The following is a 16,779-nucleotide window of genomic DNA, read 5'->3' on the forward strand; positions in this document are numbered from 1 at the left end:
TATCATGTCATATGTTTTATTGGACACCTTACATGGTGGGACCTATGGGTTGGACAGGGCACCAATGACCGCCTCAGTGAAGTCTTGGCAGGTGGCATAACCACCCATGTGAGAAGTTCGAACCTGTGGGGGAGAACTGTCATCACCTCTGTGGCCTGGGCCCCATCCCTAACCCCCCACCACCTAAGTTCCCTAAGGAAGCCAGCCCCAGACAACCTAGGCTCTGCCCAGAAGGTGATAATGGTCTACAGGTTTAGGGCACTTCTCTGGTCCACTGTACTGAAGGGAGGTGTACGGTCCTTGTGAGGCTGGAGGGAATAAAGGGCTCTAGCCCCCATAGGGGTGCAGGTGGCCGATGACAGACTTGATGAAGTCGGTTGTGGTGCTGTAGCCGCCCATGTCTCGAGTCCGCACCTACAGCCACCACCGGCAACAGCCGTGGGGAAGAAAAGAGAGCCCATGAAGGCAGGGAAGTATGATGGAAATGGAATCCAAAGAGGGTGACAAGGCCAGAAAAAGAAGACAATGCAGCAGAGATGCAAGGAGGTGGCCAGGTTTGGAAGAGCATGGACCCATCCATTCCTGTCTTTTGAGGGCCAGAGCCACTGTTCCGAGTTCTGCTGTGGCCTGGGCGAGGGTGGGAAGCTGAGCATGAGTGAGAAGGGAAATGCAGATTGGAGACAGGAGAAGGATGCCTCGGGGGAAATAGAGAAGACCAGGTGGAAGCACAGATGACTGGCAGGGGAATGGCAGATGATGGGCTTCCAGGTGTGGAGGAAGTGGCACTGGTGCCTCATCCTGCCAGCTATCTCCCTCTGCTCCTCCATCTCCCCTTCGATAGGAAGCTGCAAGTTCTGCATTAAGATGGCCAATTAAAGTGCCAATGGATGGAGCAGGAAAGAGGGAATAGCAGATGGGAACTAGGAGGCAAAGGAGAGATCAAGAGGATGAAACAGCCAAGAGAAGGGAAATGAACAGCCCTGACAGGACTGGGGGAAAAGCAGAGAGCAGAGGCTCTTGGGACCTGGAGGGAAAGGAGGCCCCAACTCAGGTTCCCCAGAAAGTCCTGCCGAGACCCTAAACCCCACAGCCTTTCTAAACTCACCTTGCCAACTTTGATCACCTTCTTCACTGCATCTGCAATCGTGTTGGAATGATGCTCGAGACTGTCAATGTGGACAGAAAGAAACTGAGATTCTCCCCACATCATCCCCCTGATTTCCCCACCTGTGCTCCCCGAACAACAGCCAGCTGCCTCCCTGGGCTGACAGTGACCTACTTGAGATGCCGCAGCATGTTGGAAGCTGACAACAGCATGGCTGTGGGGTTGGCTATATTCCTGCCCACCGCCTGGGCAAATGGATGCCGGGCACCCTGTGGAAAGAGGAGCAGGCCAGAGTCACTGGGGGCAGACATTCTGCAGAAGCTGAGGTCAGGGAAGGGCATTAGAATGAAAGGTCAAGCCAGGAACACCGAGAAGATGTAAGGGTTGGGAGGACAGAAGCAGGCCAGGGTCACTTAGGAGGGGGATGCACTGGGGGAGAGCTATCAAGGGGACCTGAGGTCAGAAGAAGGGCACAGAGAGGGCTGAGGGAGGTGGTGACTTCACTCACCGTCTCAAAGACTGCATACTCTGCACTGTAGCTCTCACCAGGGACCACACCAGCTCCCCCAACCAGGCCAGCAGCCAGATTGTCAATAATGTTCCCATAGAGGTTGGGCATCACCAGCACATCAAACTGGTAAGGATTCTGCACCAGCTGGGGGCAAAATGTGGGCATGAAGGAGACGTAAATCCTATTCCCTGCCTTGCTCAGCATTGAGAATGGAGACACCGGGAGGGCCTCACCTGCATGCAGCAGTTGTCTATGATCATTGTCTCAAACTTGATCTTGGGGTACAGTTCAGCAACTTCCTCACAGCACTGCAGGAACAACCCATCCCCCAGTTTCCTGTCCATGGACCAAAGGGAACATTCAGCCGATAGAGTGCAGGGAGCTACCTTCCCATGAACCTACCCCATGCAAAGCCACGTCCCTCACATGATATTGGCCTTGTGGACAGCTGTGACCTTGCCCCGCCCCTTCTTAGTGGCATAGTCAAAGGCGAACTTTGCGATCCGCTGAGATTTGGTTCGAGTGACAATCTTCAGGCACTCAATCACGCCCCTCGCACTCTGCGTAAGAGAGAAGCAGCTGGGTGACACTAGAAAAAAGGGAAGGAGCTGTGCCTCTCTCCCCCCTTCACCCCTGCCCTCTGCGATTTCTAGGGCCTCACCTCGTGTTCCAGAGAGCTGTACTCCCCTTCTGTCTGCTCTCGAATAATCACCAAATCTAGATTGTTGTGTCGGGTCTTGTACCCAGGAAGTGACTTCACATGGACTACGTTGGCAAACAAGTCCAACTTACGCCTGGGGATGGGGCAGAGCCATGAGCACTGTGCCTGGTGCCCCAGTACCCCACTCACCCATGTCCTCCCACCACCTACCTCAGTCGCATATCGTAGGAGGCTAGTTCCCCCTTATACTCCATCGGGGTGTGGATCTTTCCTGCATAAACAAAGTTGAGGTGGGAGGGGGGGTGGTTAGGCACAGGCCAAGCCCAAGGGAACCCACATTGGTGTCCAATCCCCTCAGTGATCCCCCCCGGACTCCCATCTCCCACTCCCAAATGAGTGACATTAAATGCCTCTGGAGGCACAGGGCAAAGGAAAATAATGTAGTTAAAACCAGAAACATTTTGCCCACTGTTTCATTTCTAGTCACCAAATTTAATTTATGTTGAAACTTCAAAATGACCTAAAAGGACAGAAAAGAATTTTCTCATGTTATCAAAGAGCCTGGGTTTCGGGACTTCCCTGGTGGTCCAGTGGGTAAGACTCTGCACTCCCAATGCAGGGGGCCCAGGTTCGATCCCTGGTCGGGGAACTAGATCCCACATGCATGCCACAACTAAAGATCCCGTGTGCTGCACCTAAGACCCAGTGCAGCCAAAATAAATAAATAAATAAATATTTTCCAAAAAAAAAAGGAGCCTGGGTTTAATACGTTGAGAAACAATCTAGGGGATCCATGACCTTTCTTGATGTTTCTATGTCTATGTATTTGACATCTTTTCAACCAGCACTTATTGAATATCATGTGTCAGGCACTAGGGATATCAACCAAAAAACACAACACAAATTCCTGTCCTCAAGGGGCAAACAATGCATTGGAGGAAGACAGTTAATATGAAAGAAATGATAAATACCATGGGAGAGGTATTACCAACACGCACAGGAGCACAGAGAAGAAATTCCCTCTGGTAACATCAGGAAGTATCATAGAACAGCTGGCACTTCAGCCAGACCTTAGGTTGAGTGAGTGTACTAGGTTGAATAGTGAACCACCCAAATGATATGCCCATGTCCTAACCCCCAGAACCTGTAAATGTGACCTTATTTGGGAAAACAGCGTCTGCAGATATAATAAGTTAAGGATCTTGAGATGGAATCACACTGGATCCAAGTAGGTCCTAAACCCCATGACAAATCCTTATACAAGAAAAGAAAAAGAAACAGATACACAGACACAGAGTAGAGAAAACCATATCAAGACAGAGACAGAGACTGAACTGATGTATCCAGAAGCCAAGAAACACCAAGGAATGCCAGCAGCTGCCAGGAGCCACCAACAGCTGGAAGAGGCAAGGAAGGATTCTACCCAAGTCTTCAGAAGGAGCTCTGCCTACACCTTAATTTCAGGATTCTGGCCTCCAGAACTGGGAAGGAATACATTTCTGTTATTTTAAGGCACCAGGTTTGTGGTAATTTGTTATGGCAGCCCTAGGAAACTAATACAGTGAGTGAGGAACATTCTGACAGGTGGCACCAAAAGGAGAACACTGTGGCAGAAAAAACAGCAAAAGTCAAGACAGTACATGTATTTGGAAACTAATATAGTCTGGTGTGACCAAAGCACACAACAAGTGTTGTAGAAACAAAGGCAGAAAAGCTGAGGGTCAGCTCATAAACAGCTTACCCTCCTACACTAAGGCTGGGCCTGAGAGTCACGCTGGTTTTTCCAAGAAAAGAGCTGTAGAGGATGGACTATAGGGACAGAACTGAAAGCCAAAAAATCTAATGAGGTGATTACAGTAGGAAAGCAGAAGGGAAGACAAAAAAAAAGAAGCAGCTAGAAATGGCATTCTAGAAACACAGTTAACAAGACTTGGTGACCCATAATGTAGCCCCATGACAGACTACAAACTCATGGAGCCTTCCTGCATAGACAGCATGACAGGCAGACGATCTCTCAATTCCTGGGTTTCCAACTGGGTTCCCACTGATGGCCACCAATCCAGTGGTGCGAGGTCGGGAGAATTAATGTATTATGTGTGTGCTGAGGTAAGATTAATGAACATTTATTCGTTTGATTTTAACTAACATGGGTGGGGTAGCAAGGAGGCACGCATACCAATGATGGCCACCTTGTTCTCCTTCATGGAACTCAGCACCTGCTCCAGCTTCTCCTCAGATGCCATATTCTGCACCTCGCTCAGGTGATGCTCCTGGAACTCCACTGGGACAGAGGCAGCCTTCAGGGGCAGGTGTCAAAAATCGCAGGGTCAGAATCGAGTAAGTCCTTTCCAACCCAGGCCATCGCCCCTGCTGGCTGACTCCCCCAGGCCACTCACCTTGAACACCTCCTTGACAGCGTGCATCAGCTCAGGCCCCACGCCGTCTCCCGGTAGCATAGTCACGGGAAAGGCGCCCTCCACCCTCACGTCCTCGCCCTGCGAGCGGGGTCAGCAGAGCTAGAGCTGGGGCTGGGGCAGGAGTCCTGGGGTAGGCCAGGAGAGGAGGGGTCGGGGCGTGGGCCAGACCGGAGCCGGACTTGCACTTACCTGGCTCCGCGAGGCGGCTTGCGCTACGGCCGAGGTACACAGGCTCCTCCATGCCCCGGGATTCGGGGCGGCGACCAGCGTCTACGACAGTCACATAAACCTTTGAGGTCGGATCTGGGAGCCTCGCGCCCCGAATACTTCGGTGAGCCCGGTACAAACCCGCCGCCCTCCCGCCTACCCCAGCATGCCCCGGGCCTCACTCGGGTCACCCAGCGGACACCGCCAAGGGCCGCCATGCTCTCCACAGGAAGTCGCGGCTACATGACGCCGGAAGCCGGCGCGGCCCGGCGCCCCTATTTCCGGTCCGGGGCTGATGCAGGGAGGTAAGCTCATTTTCTCCAGCCGAAACCTCCCACCCGTTCTTCTTCCTCCGCTTCTTCTTCCTCCGCCTTCATCCATTTCTACTCACCACTTCCCTTGGATCGTGATGCTGCACAGCGCCGCCTTGTCTATTGCTTTATTTTCAGACACCGTATTTATGTTGAAACTTCAAAATAACATTAAAGGCGAATATGAGGTTTCATTTTATCAAACGAGTTTAATAACAAGTTGAAAAACAATACTGGAGAATCTGTCTTTTCTTAATGTTTATGTGTCCACGTATTTGTTATTCTTTTAATCAATTCTCACTGAACAATCGTATGTCCGACACTAAAGGCATTAATGAACGCCACACAATCCATGGGAGAAGGTGTGTGTGTCTGGCTTCTTCAGTCTCCTAGCCTGCCCGGTTACTCTGTATTAATCAAGTTTCCTTGTTGTTTTTTCCTAGGTGGGCTTGTTCTTTTCTCTGACAGTTGTTTCCCTAATAGTGTATCCTAGGCCTGAACTCCTCTGAGCAGGATCGTAATTGGAGACAGAAATTACAAGCTTGTAAGTGTGACTAAAAGGGAATTTAAGACCTATTTTTAAATTTCCAGTCACATGCTGTTTACAAACGACATGGCTAAAACAGATGACAGGTGGACCAGGGGCACTTGTTAAAAGTGCAGACTTATGAGTGTCACCCCAGACTTGCTGAATCCAAATCTCAGAATTGGGGCCCCAGAAAATACATGTCTAACAGGCTCCCCCAGGTGATACACACAGATTTACGAACCACTAACTAGGTGATTTGTATACCTAATCCATCCAAAAAGGTGCAGAGCATTCTCCCAGCCCAAGGGAAAGAATGCAGTGGTTCTAATCCTGGGGATCAAGCACAAGCTTTGTGTCTCTTTTCTGCATTCCTTTAGGAAGGACATTCTCTACTGTTGGGTGAAAAGATTTAAATTAGATAATAAATGCGTAAGAAACCTGAACACATGAAAAGTGCTTGAACACCTGAAAAAGCTGTTAATATTGTAGCTAATTGAATAATTTATCAATGTATAATATTAATATGACATACTCCTCCATCTCCAGAATCAAAACCAGAAAACATTCACACCATCTTGCCTCCTTAGACTCCCTAGTTCCCGGTTCCACACTGCTATTGCCATCCACCACCATTTTTCTCTTCCAAATGTTACTCTTTCTTTTTTTTGTGTGTGTGGTACGCGGGCCTCTCACTGTTGTGACCTCTCCCGTTGCGGAGCACAGGCTCCGGACGCGCAGGCTCAGTGGCCATGGCTCACAGGCCCAGCCACTCCGCGGCATGTGGGATCTTCCCGAACCGGGGCACGAACCCGTGTCCCCTGCATTGGCAAGTGGACTCTCAACCACTGCGCCACCAGGGAAGCCCCAAATGTTACTCTTTCTAATGGAGAAAAAGTGGGAGATTTACACTTTAAAAACTATATTTTCTGTTACTTTAGGAAATTTAGGGTGGGAAAGAAGAGAGTGCCATCTTGGTCTAATTTCTGATAATCTATTTTTCATCCCAGAAAATATTAATTTTCTTGAGGGCAACTACAACATTATTTCCATCCCTAAATTCTGCACAGATCTGAGCCCAGCCTGACAAACAACATCTGCTAATTGGTATAACACCATGTGGTTGTCAAAAGGGTGAAAGGAATTGATGAAGGATGCCAGTTGATTCAGGCCAAGGAAATGTGACCATCACTGTCTAAGGCCATTGTGTTCTTCTGGTGAGTTTGGTGAGTTCTCCTGGACTTCGAGTCCCTATTAAGGCATTTCTCGCTGATACTAACTGAGAATAGGGAAGTTCAGTCAGGACCCTTGAAAAGTTCCTTAACCAGACTCTTGGGCAGGTGAGGGAGGTTAAACCATCTTGTCCCTTCTAACTGTTATGAAGCATATACGAGTGTTCAGTATGAGGCTGGATGAATTGAATGTCAGTTTCCTAGGCCTATAAATTGTCCAGAATGGGGTCCTAACCAGAGCTCCAGGTGTCCATGAATAGAAACCAGTACCATGAACTTGGAAGGGGAAAATCAAAAAAAATCACATCTTTATTCTCACTAAACTCTAACTGAAATTTAGTATTTCCTATCATTATGAATGTAGAGTGAAATTGTAGTGCTACCTTTAGTACCCTTGACTTTGTCACTAATAGAAATTATAATTCATACCGCATTTCAGTTGTGGCAGATATCCTGAAATATCCTTTACTCTGATCTCTACTTTGACATTATTTGACCTAATGCTAGATTTTGTTATTTAATGCACTAATAAAGCAGCACAAATAGCACTGTATTACAAGGTTGCATTATTATTATCAGTGTAATGAGTTTTATTTGTAATCCTATTTGTTTTGGTTTGTGCATTTAGAATCCTTTCCTAAGAAGAGGGCAGGGGATGGAGCTCAGCAAGATGTAGCCTCAGCTGGAGTCTACCTCAGCTTGTTCTGGGGAGCCCTGGAGCAGGAATGATGTCTCAGGGTTGTCCCAATTTGAGGCAAGGCTTAGTAACTCTGCTTCAGCCCTGCATGGGCTAATCTTCCAGGCATCTCTGGCTCTTGGAGGCTCCATTGACGATGGACAACCCTCCCAGAGAAGGGGGTAGCTATGAGCAGTTAATGACCAACACCAGAAGCAGTTGGACTGGATGCACCAGCTGGCAAAAAAGAACTGGAGAAGGCAGCTACTATTCTGTGAAGGTGAGAATGGCCATGGTGCACTGGGACCCAGTGAGGAGAGCAGGCATGTTTGAGGAGATGAGGTACAGTAAGGAGTAGTGAGTAAGACTCGTTCAAGTTCTAGAGCTGAGAGAAATGGAGAGGGATTAATGAGCAATACTAAGGACACCGTTGGAATGGTGACCATGAATTTACCATGATATGATTATGTGTGATTTCATGGAGAAAGCCAACACTTGGGTTCATCTAAAGATGTATTTTGCCAGAGAGAGGTACAAGAGAGTTGAGGGTGTTGGCAAAATGGGATCGGGAGGGAAGTGAAGACAGTGATCTAATGGATAGAAAGGTGAGAAAAGGATCAAAGATCCCAAAATAGTCAGAATAGTGCTCGTGGGAGTCACTGAGCAAGTAAGATGGAAGGAAAGGAGGGTGTCTTCACCAGCCGTTTTGGAAATGGAGCAGATGCCAGTGATAGAGGAGTCCCAGATGGGACTATGAGAGTGGATCCCAAAGAGAGCTCAAGGAGACCTCTGCAGAGAGGACTCAGACCTACATTGGGTCATCTGTGTCCCCATGGGAGTCACCTAGGATAGTGTCATGGCAGAGGCAGGAGAAAGGCTAGGATCCGGGAGCTGGGGCCTGCTCTTGATGAACAGGAGAGACCAAGAGGTCAGAGATGGCAGAGAATGAGAAAGGTGATTTCAGTGGGAAGAGCCCCCAAAAAGTAGAACTTCTTTTTTCTTGTTAATTTTAGACTATTACCTTTTTTTTTTTTTTTTTAAGAAGATGTTGGGGGTAGGAGTTTATTTATTTATTTTTGCTGTGTTGGGTCTTCGTTTCTGTGCGAGGGCTTTCTCTAGTTGTGGCAAGCGGGGGCCGCTCTTCATCGCGGTGCGCAGGCCTCTCACTATCGCGGCCTCTCTTGTTGCAGAGCACAGGCTCCAGACGCACAGGCTCAGTAGTTGTGGCTCACGGGCCTAGTTGCTCCGTGGCATGTGGGATCCTCCCAGACCAGGGCTCGAACCCGTGTCCCCTGCATTAGCAGGCAGATTCTCAACCACTGAGCCACCAGGGAAGCCCCTCTTGTTAATTTTAATATAAAATTTTGCTTGAGTATTTTTAATTGGACAGTAGATAAATGATTACATTCCTTTTTTAAAAATTTATAAATTATAAATAAGGCCAAAGTTTCTTACCACCCCAGCCACAGCCCCAATCCTTTTGCCCTGTCCCTATAGGCAGCTAGCTGTCTCCCCCGAAACGTTTTCCATATGCAAGCACACCCCCTTACACGCACGGAGTAATACATAGTATTGTTTTTAGTGTATGGGTGTGTGCTTCAGAATAAATGGTTTCATACTCTATATACTTACTGTCTTATAATTTACGTTTTTCCCTCAGCACCATGTCTTAGAGATCTAAGATACCATGTTTTAGAAAATGAGCAGACTTATTGTTTTACTTTGCTACATAGTATTATATAATGTGAATTTACTAAATTTATTGAGGTTTTCTCACGTCAATGGATTCTTAGGTGATTTCTAGTCTGGGCTATTACCAGCGATGTTGCTGTGTACATTCGTGTACAATTTTTTTTGTACACATGATAAATGTTACAAAAGTGCATCCAAAACACCTGTACATGTTTCTGTTATGAATGTGATCTGCTGCAATAAACAGAAAACTCATTAAACAAATAAGGGTTGTTGGGTTTTTTCACTTCTTTTCTGAAGGTAAGGAGTTACTGGGATTGGTTTAGTTGTGTGGTGATGCACCCTGAGATCCAGGCTCTCGAAATTTTCACTCTGCCAGCCTTAGTGTATTGTCTAGTATCCTCATCCTTGGTGCCTCATACTCACCATATATGGTTGCTGTGGCTCTGGACAACACTTCTGGATTCAAAGCTAGAAAGGGGGGCTTCCCTGGTGGTGCAGTGGTTGAGAGTCCACCTGCCGATGCAAGGGACATGGGTTCGTGCCCCGGTCCGGGAAGATCCCACATGCCGCGGAGCGGCTGGGCCCGTGAGCCATGGCCACTGAGCCTGCGCGTCCGGAGCCTGTGCTCCGCAACGGGAGAGGCCACAACAGTGAGAGGCCCGCGTACCGCAAAAAAAAAAAAAAAAAAAAAAAAAGCTAGAAAGGGGGAGAAAGAACAGTCACAGCCACATATGCTCCTTTTTATCAGAAATGTAAACAGTATCCCAGAAAAAATCTCAGCGGATTTCCACTTAGGTAGCACAGGCCAGAACTAGGTCCATGACCTCTCCTACTACAAGGGAGACTGGGAAGGAGGGGAAGAAGTTTGTCCTTAATGGCTTAAACTAATTCTTCATAGTCTGACTGCATATTAGACTCATAGGGGAGGTTTTTAAGAATACCCATGTCTGGACCCTACCACCAGAGGTGTTGATGTAATTGGTCTAGGGTGAGATACTGGTGTTCTTTAAAAGCTCCCTGGATGACTGTAAAAGTTAACCAGAGTTGAGAACCAGTGGCTTACACAAACAATCATGATCTTTCACCTAGGGCTGAGAAGGTGTATCAGTTAGGATTAGATTCAGGTGCAAAGTGATAGTGCACAACATAACAACAACCCAAACAAGAAAGGGCTTTATTTCTTGCTCACATAAGAGTTCAGTGATAGTTGGTTCAGGGCTGGATTGGCCTCCATCCTGTCAGAGATTCAGACTTCATTATCCTGTTGGTCCACCTTGCAAGGTCTTCATTCCCAAGTTGATTCAAGACAGTTATTCCAGCTCCAGGCACCATTTATGCATTCCACCCAGCAAGAAGGAAGACAGGGAAGAGGGCGAGCAGAGGCCCCCAGCCCTTTAATGACACTTCCTGCCAGTTGCACACACCACTTCTGCTCTCCTTCCACATGATACAGAAAGAAATGTGTCAGTCTGTCTCCAATGCTCTAGCTTTCATTTCAGAAGGCCTCCTGTACCTTAAGGTGATAAGCATATTCTCCAGTATTTTTTCTAATGCTATTATGGTCTTGTGTGTTTCTCTGGTTTAGGTCATTAATTTATCTGAAATGTAGTTTTATAAAAGGTGAAATATAAATACCTACGTTTATTTTTTCTGAAAGTTTAGCTAATTGCCCCAGTATCATTTATCTGTTCCTCCAGATAAGAATTTCTACTTTTGTCAAATATTAAATTCCCACATATATATTAGGTGAAACCATGTGAAACTGCTGATATCTATCACTTCACTGGAGTTTTATTTTCTCAGTTTTACCAGTCACTACTAGATGTCATATTATGTATTTGTTTCTTTGTTTTCTGTCTGTGTCTCTCACTTGAATGTAAGTTCATTGAGGGCTGGAATTTTGTCATTTTTGTCAACCCTGGGCCCATATGTATCTGCTAAATGAATGAATGAAATTTATCCTTGCATCTGTTAATACATATTGATAAACTTTAATGCTGAGCCATCCTTATATGTTAGAAAAGCTTGGTTATGATATATTATTCTTTAAGTATACTGCTGTATTTGATCTGCTAAGATCTATATAAGTCTTTTGCATCTGTGATCTTAAAAGAGCTTGGGGGGACTTCCCTGGAGGTCCAGTGGTTAAGACTCCATGCCTCCAATGCAGGGGATGTGGATATGATCCCTGGTAGGGGAACTAAGATCCCACGTGCCACAGTGTGGGGAAAAAAAAAAGAGCTTGAGTTTCTCTTTTCTTTGTTTCTGCTGCCATGATCCAGTCTGGGCAGACTAGAGAAGGGCAGCAGAAACTGCTGATCAGGACTGAGAAACGGAGCTTTTAAAAAAGAGACAAGCGTGGCCTGGAAATGGACATGGAGTAGGAACTACTAGGAGAGGCAACCGGCCATGAGCCCTGGCGTCCCTGCCCAGTCTTCCTGGGTATCCCAAGGATACAGGGTCCTAACTGCTCTTTGCCATTTCTCAGGCTTGTGTTTGTAGTGAGCAACCTTGAGGGATGAAGTAATACCTCCCTCTAGGACAAAAAGCAGGCTTGCTTATTTCCTGCTATAAAACAGGTGGGTTCCCCAAGCTCAGTGTTCCTCAGATGCAACACAAACTCATTGTATGCATGGCATTTACTGGGGCCCTCCATGCTGCCCCTGTGGGACTTGGGGGGGCAAGGGAGCCAATGTAAACATTATGCTTATGCTGCTTAATGTGCCGTGTGTAATAAAGTCCTTTGTCTCTGTCACTAGAGTCTCATCTTGGCCAGCATCTATGAAACAGTAAGAGGCTAATTATTCGCTTATCAGCAGGGTAAATTCAAATGCCAGACCCTGACAGTTTTGGCAATGAGGATAGGGTGCTGACAGAGATATGGCTTTCTGGAATAGGAAGGACAAAGGACCCTGTGGACCAGATCAGGGGATATGAAAAGACTCCCTGGCACATGTTAGTGAATCCTCTCACCCAAACAGTGGGTGGCAGGGTAAGGGTGGCTAGAGTGAGCGTCTCACATTGTCCTACCTGTCAACGAGGCTAAGCAGTGAGAGGCAGGATTGAAACAAGCCACCTGAATGGTGCTTTGGTTCCTGCTCACTCTCCCCCATGCAGGAGGAGGAAGGATGTTATGACAATGGGGCAGCAAGCTGCACAGCCCCACCCAAAAGTCAATGTGGATGAGGCTGCTGAATCAAAGGGTCCCCAAAGCTGAAATAAATGGCATCAGCCAGGATGTTTGGAATAGAGCTTTAGATAAGCCAAAAACATTACAAGTTTATTTGATTGAGCCCCACAAATGGCATTCAAACCCAAAGTGAACAAACACAAATCCTTGCTTACTGGCACAGACCCACTCTTTGACCCTGTGCTCCCTATCCCTCTCTCCCATCCACACTCCACCCTCAGCTGCTTTGATGAAATAGCAGAGTATGCTGGGAACTTCATGGAGCTGAGGATCTCAAACCCTTACAGCTCTTGTAGGACCCAATGTCCATGTCAGCATCTTACCCAGTCCTGTGGATGGGTGCAGGCAGGGGTGGCTGAAGGCACCCAGGGATGCAGTGTGGACTGGGGGAGAAATGGTCCTGGGCTCAGGTTCTCCCTGGACTGATGCTGGAGGTTCATGAGGGAGGAGGCAGTGGCACTCCAACCCTGAAGCCAGAGGCCAAGAGAAAATGAAAGTCTTCCAGCTGCCTGCCCCCTGCCATGAACTAGCCTCTCCTGCCACCCAGCACTTCCTGCTCTCCCTTCTAGAATGCCATGATCTCCTGAAGCTGTTACAGTAGCTCCTGATCCACACACATTAAACCCCTTGGTCTGTTTTCCCATAAGGTAAAAATATCACCCAATTTCAGAAATCTGTTGCGTTTCTATACACTAAAAACGAACTGTCAGCAAGAGAGAAATTAATAAAACAAGCCCATTTACAATTACACCAAAAAGAATAAAATACCTAGGAATACTTCTAACTAAGGAGGTAAAAGACCTGTACTCAGAAAACTATAAATCACTGATGAAAGAAATTGAAGACTACACAGACAGATGGAAAGATACACCATGTCCATGGATTGGAAGAATTAATATTGTTAAAATGACCATATTACCCAATGCAATCTACAGATTCAATGCAATTCCTGACAAAATACCAATGACATTTCTCATAGAACTAGAAAAAATAATTCTAAAATTTGTATGGAAACACAAAAGACCCCAGATAGCCAAAACAATCTTGAGAAAGAAAAGCTACAGTCATCAAAACAGTATGGTAGGGATTTCCCTGACGGAGCAGTGTTTAAGAATCTGCCTGCCAATGCAGAGGACGCAGGTTCGAGCCCTGGACCAGGAAGATCCAACATGCCGCAGAGCAACTAAGCTCATGCGCCACAACTACTTAACCTGTGCTCTGGAGCCTGTGAGCCACAACTACTGAGCCTGCGTGCTGCAACTACTGAAGCTCACGTGCCTAGAGCCCATGCTCCACAACAGGAGAAGCCACTGCAGTGAGAAGCCCGTGCACTCAACAAAGAGTAGCCCCCACTCGCCGGAACTAGAGAAAGCCCGAGCACAGCAATGAAGACACAATGCAGCCAAAAATAAAATATAAAATAAATAAATTTATGAAAAAAAAAACCACAATGAGATATCACCTCACACTCATCAGAATGGTTATTATCAAAAAGACAATAAATTAACAAATGTTGGCGAGGATGCAGAGAAAAGGGAACACTTGTATGCCATTGGTGGTGGTGCAGCCACTATGGAAACAGTATGGAGAGTTTTTTTTTTCAAAAAATTAAAAATAGAACTACCATATAAACCAGCAATTCCATTCCTGGATATTTATCTCAAAGAAATAAAAACACTAGTTCAAAAAGATATATGTCCCCCTATGTTCATTGCAGCATTATTTACAATAGCCAAGATATAGAAGCAACCTAAGTGTCCACTTAGATGAGTGGATAAAGAAGATGTGGTATATATAATAAATGGAATATTACTCAGCCATAAAATAGAATGAAATCTTGCCATTTGCAACAATATGTATGGACCTAGAGGGTATTATGGTAAGTGAAATTGTGAGACAGAGAAAGACTGTATGAATTCACTTATATGTGGAATCCAGAAACAGAGTTATAGATACAGAGAACAAAGAGTTGGTTGCCAGAAGGGAGAGGGGTGGAGGCAGGAAAGAAATAGGTGAGGGAGATTAAGAGGTACAAACTTCCAGTTGCAAAATAAATGAATCAGTGGTATGAAATGTACAGTATGGGGAATATTGTCAATAACTCTGGCCTCCCAGCAATTGGCCTGGTGTTGGTACAGCCTTAAACCAAGGAGGTGGAGCTGGGTTTAAATTTTTGAAATTAAAGTAGGTCTACATGTTAGGAACTCATGTCTTTTCTTGTAAGTAAATAGAGTGAATTAGCCATTTGGTCTCGGAAAAGTTCATTGTTGAGGGCTTAAGAGATTTGGAACCATTTGGAGACCAACGAGGCAAGCTCAGAGTCGATAGCGTCCTTCACTAAACAGGAGATCATGAGTAGCTTTCTGCCAGAGGGAGGGTGTTATGAGCTACTCACCGTTACAGGCAAAGGATTCGAGGACCTGATGACAGTGAATCTAGCAAGGTACAAACCAATGGGAAAGTATGTGACTGTACGAAGGATTAACCTAGAAGCTTGTTCCAATGAGCTGGTGACATACTTGCAAGGGGAGCTCCATGTCTCTAAGATCTTCAGCCATCCCAATATCCTGCCATATCAAGCCACCTTTGTTACAGACAATGAGCTGTGTGTTATCACATCATTCATGGCATATGTCTCTGCAAAGGACCTCATCTGTACACACTTCATGGACAGCATGAATGAGCTGGTAATTGCTTACCTCCTGCAGGAGGTGCTCAAGGCCCTGGACTACATCCACCACATGGGATATATGCACAGGAGTGTCAAAGCCAGGCACCTACGTTCTGATCTCCACAGATGGGAAGGTCTACCTGTCCGGTTTAAGCAGCAACCTCAGCATGATCAGCCATGGGCAGCAGCAGCGTGTGGTCCACGACTTTACCAAGTACAGTATCAAGGTTCTGCCCTGGCTCAGCCCAGAGGTCCTCCAGCAGAATCTTCAGGGTTATGATACCAAGTTTGACATCTACAGTGTGGGAATCACAGCCTGTGAACTGGCCAATAGCCATGTCCCCTTTAAAGGATATGCCTGCCCCCCAGATGTTACTGGAGAAGCTGAACGGCATTGTGCCCTGCCTGCTGGACACCAGCACCATCCCTGCCCAGGAGCTTACCATGAGCATCTCGCGCTCAGTGGCCAACTCTGGCCTGAGTGATAGCCTGACCACCAGCACCCCCAGGACCTCCAATGGCAACTCACTGTCCCACCCCTATCACCTCATCTTCTCACCCCACTTCCACCACTTTGTGGAGCAGTGCCTTCAGCACAACCCAGATGTAAGACCAAGTGCCTGCACCCTCCTGAACCATTCTTTCTTCAAGCTGATCAAGCGACGTGCCTCAGAGGCTTTGCCTGAGTTGCTTTGTCCTGTCACCCCCATCACCAATTTTGAAGGCAGACAGTCTCAGGATCACAGTGGAATCTTTGGCCTGGTAACAAACTGGAAGAGCTGGAGGTGGACAAGTGGGAGTTCTGAGCCTCTGAAGAAGGTGCACATTCTCCATCCTGGGCCATATGAGCCTCTGGGACACTTCCTGAGGGCTAGCCACATTCCCACCCTCCTGGGGGCAGATTGGGCAGAAAGGACATTTCTGCCAGAAAAGTTGGCTGCTAACTGACTGGGAAAGAAATTCCTGGAAAGAAACTTTTCTTTACTGCTCCAAGGCTTTTGAGACACAAGGGAATCCCAACAACCATGGATCGGGAGGGGCTGGAAATCTGACATTCCTAGTCCTGTGAGCTCAGGCAACTTGACCTCTTCAGAAGAAAGAGATGCTGTTCTGGCCCTTGGGGCTGAAGTCCAAGCCCAGGGTTTGACTCCTCCACCCAGGGAACTGTGTGACTTCTCACTCTGGTTCTCCTACCAGCCTGCTTGCATTCTTCTCCCCTGCTCTCAGATCCTATAGGTCCATGGAGGGGCAAGCAATAAGAAACCCCTCCACTCATACCTCTCCCTAATAACCGAAGGGAAGGGTATTTTTTCTTTTTAAGCACTAGGTTAAGGCTATGGCAGTCCATTCTCATCCCCCTTTTCACTTGCGGCCTGACCCCTAAAACCTTCCCTTGGTTCATCTGTGTAGCTCATTCCTTTCCCACCAAGAGTCCATCTTACCGTCTCCTGCAGGCAGCCTTGGTGCTTCTTCCAAGGGCCATGATGTCTTGCCTAGCCTGAGGGCCTAAGTCCTTATGCCGTGTGAGTTTCATTGACAGAACAAATTAAAACTTCCAGAGAATCAAAAGGAAAAAA

General features: G+C 46.9%; 1 protein-coding gene, 1 non-coding gene and 1 pseudogene across 3 annotated transcripts; 2 read left to right on the plus strand and 1 right to left on the minus strand.

Annotated features, from left to right (window-relative positions):
* Positions 1-2: 2 nt before the first annotated feature.
* Positions 3-5,132, minus strand: IDH3B (isocitrate dehydrogenase (NAD(+)) 3 non-catalytic subunit beta). Of its 2 annotated transcripts, none has more exons than XM_060125081.1 (12): positions 5,084-5,132; positions 4,884-4,964; positions 4,674-4,772; positions 4,454-4,574; positions 2,488-2,548; positions 2,278-2,410; positions 2,043-2,176; positions 1,850-1,952; positions 1,614-1,760; positions 1,280-1,374; positions 1,106-1,166; positions 3-123 (listed from the first exon to the last, which is right to left on the minus strand). In XM_060125081.1, exons 1-12 carry the CDS (start codon positions 5,117-5,119, stop codon positions 43-45), a joined length of 1,152 nt encoding a protein of 383 aa, XP_059981064.1. In that variant the 5' UTR covers positions 5,120-5,132; the 3' UTR covers positions 3-42. The 2 variants fall into 2 exon arrangements, with proteins under 2 accessions (XP_059981064.1, XP_059981063.1); XM_060125080.1 differs by having other exon boundaries at positions 3-414.
* TRNAG-CCC (transfer RNA glycine (anticodon CCC)) lies at positions 2,854-2,926 on the plus strand. The gene has a single exon. It is a non-coding gene; the product is annotated as a tRNA-Gly (tRNA).
* Positions 5,133-14,738: 9,606 nt separating the features above from the next.
* On the plus strand, positions 14,739-16,008 carry LOC132505459 (STE20-related kinase adapter protein alpha-like; annotated as a pseudogene).
* The last annotated feature ends 771 nt before the right edge of the window (positions 16,009-16,779 follow it).

The sequence above is a fragment of the Lagenorhynchus albirostris genome, chromosome 15 (genome assembly GCF_949774975.1).
Source record: "Lagenorhynchus albirostris chromosome 15, mLagAlb1.1, whole genome shotgun sequence".
Taxonomy (NCBI): domain Eukaryota; kingdom Metazoa; phylum Chordata; class Mammalia; order Artiodactyla; family Delphinidae; genus Lagenorhynchus; species Lagenorhynchus albirostris.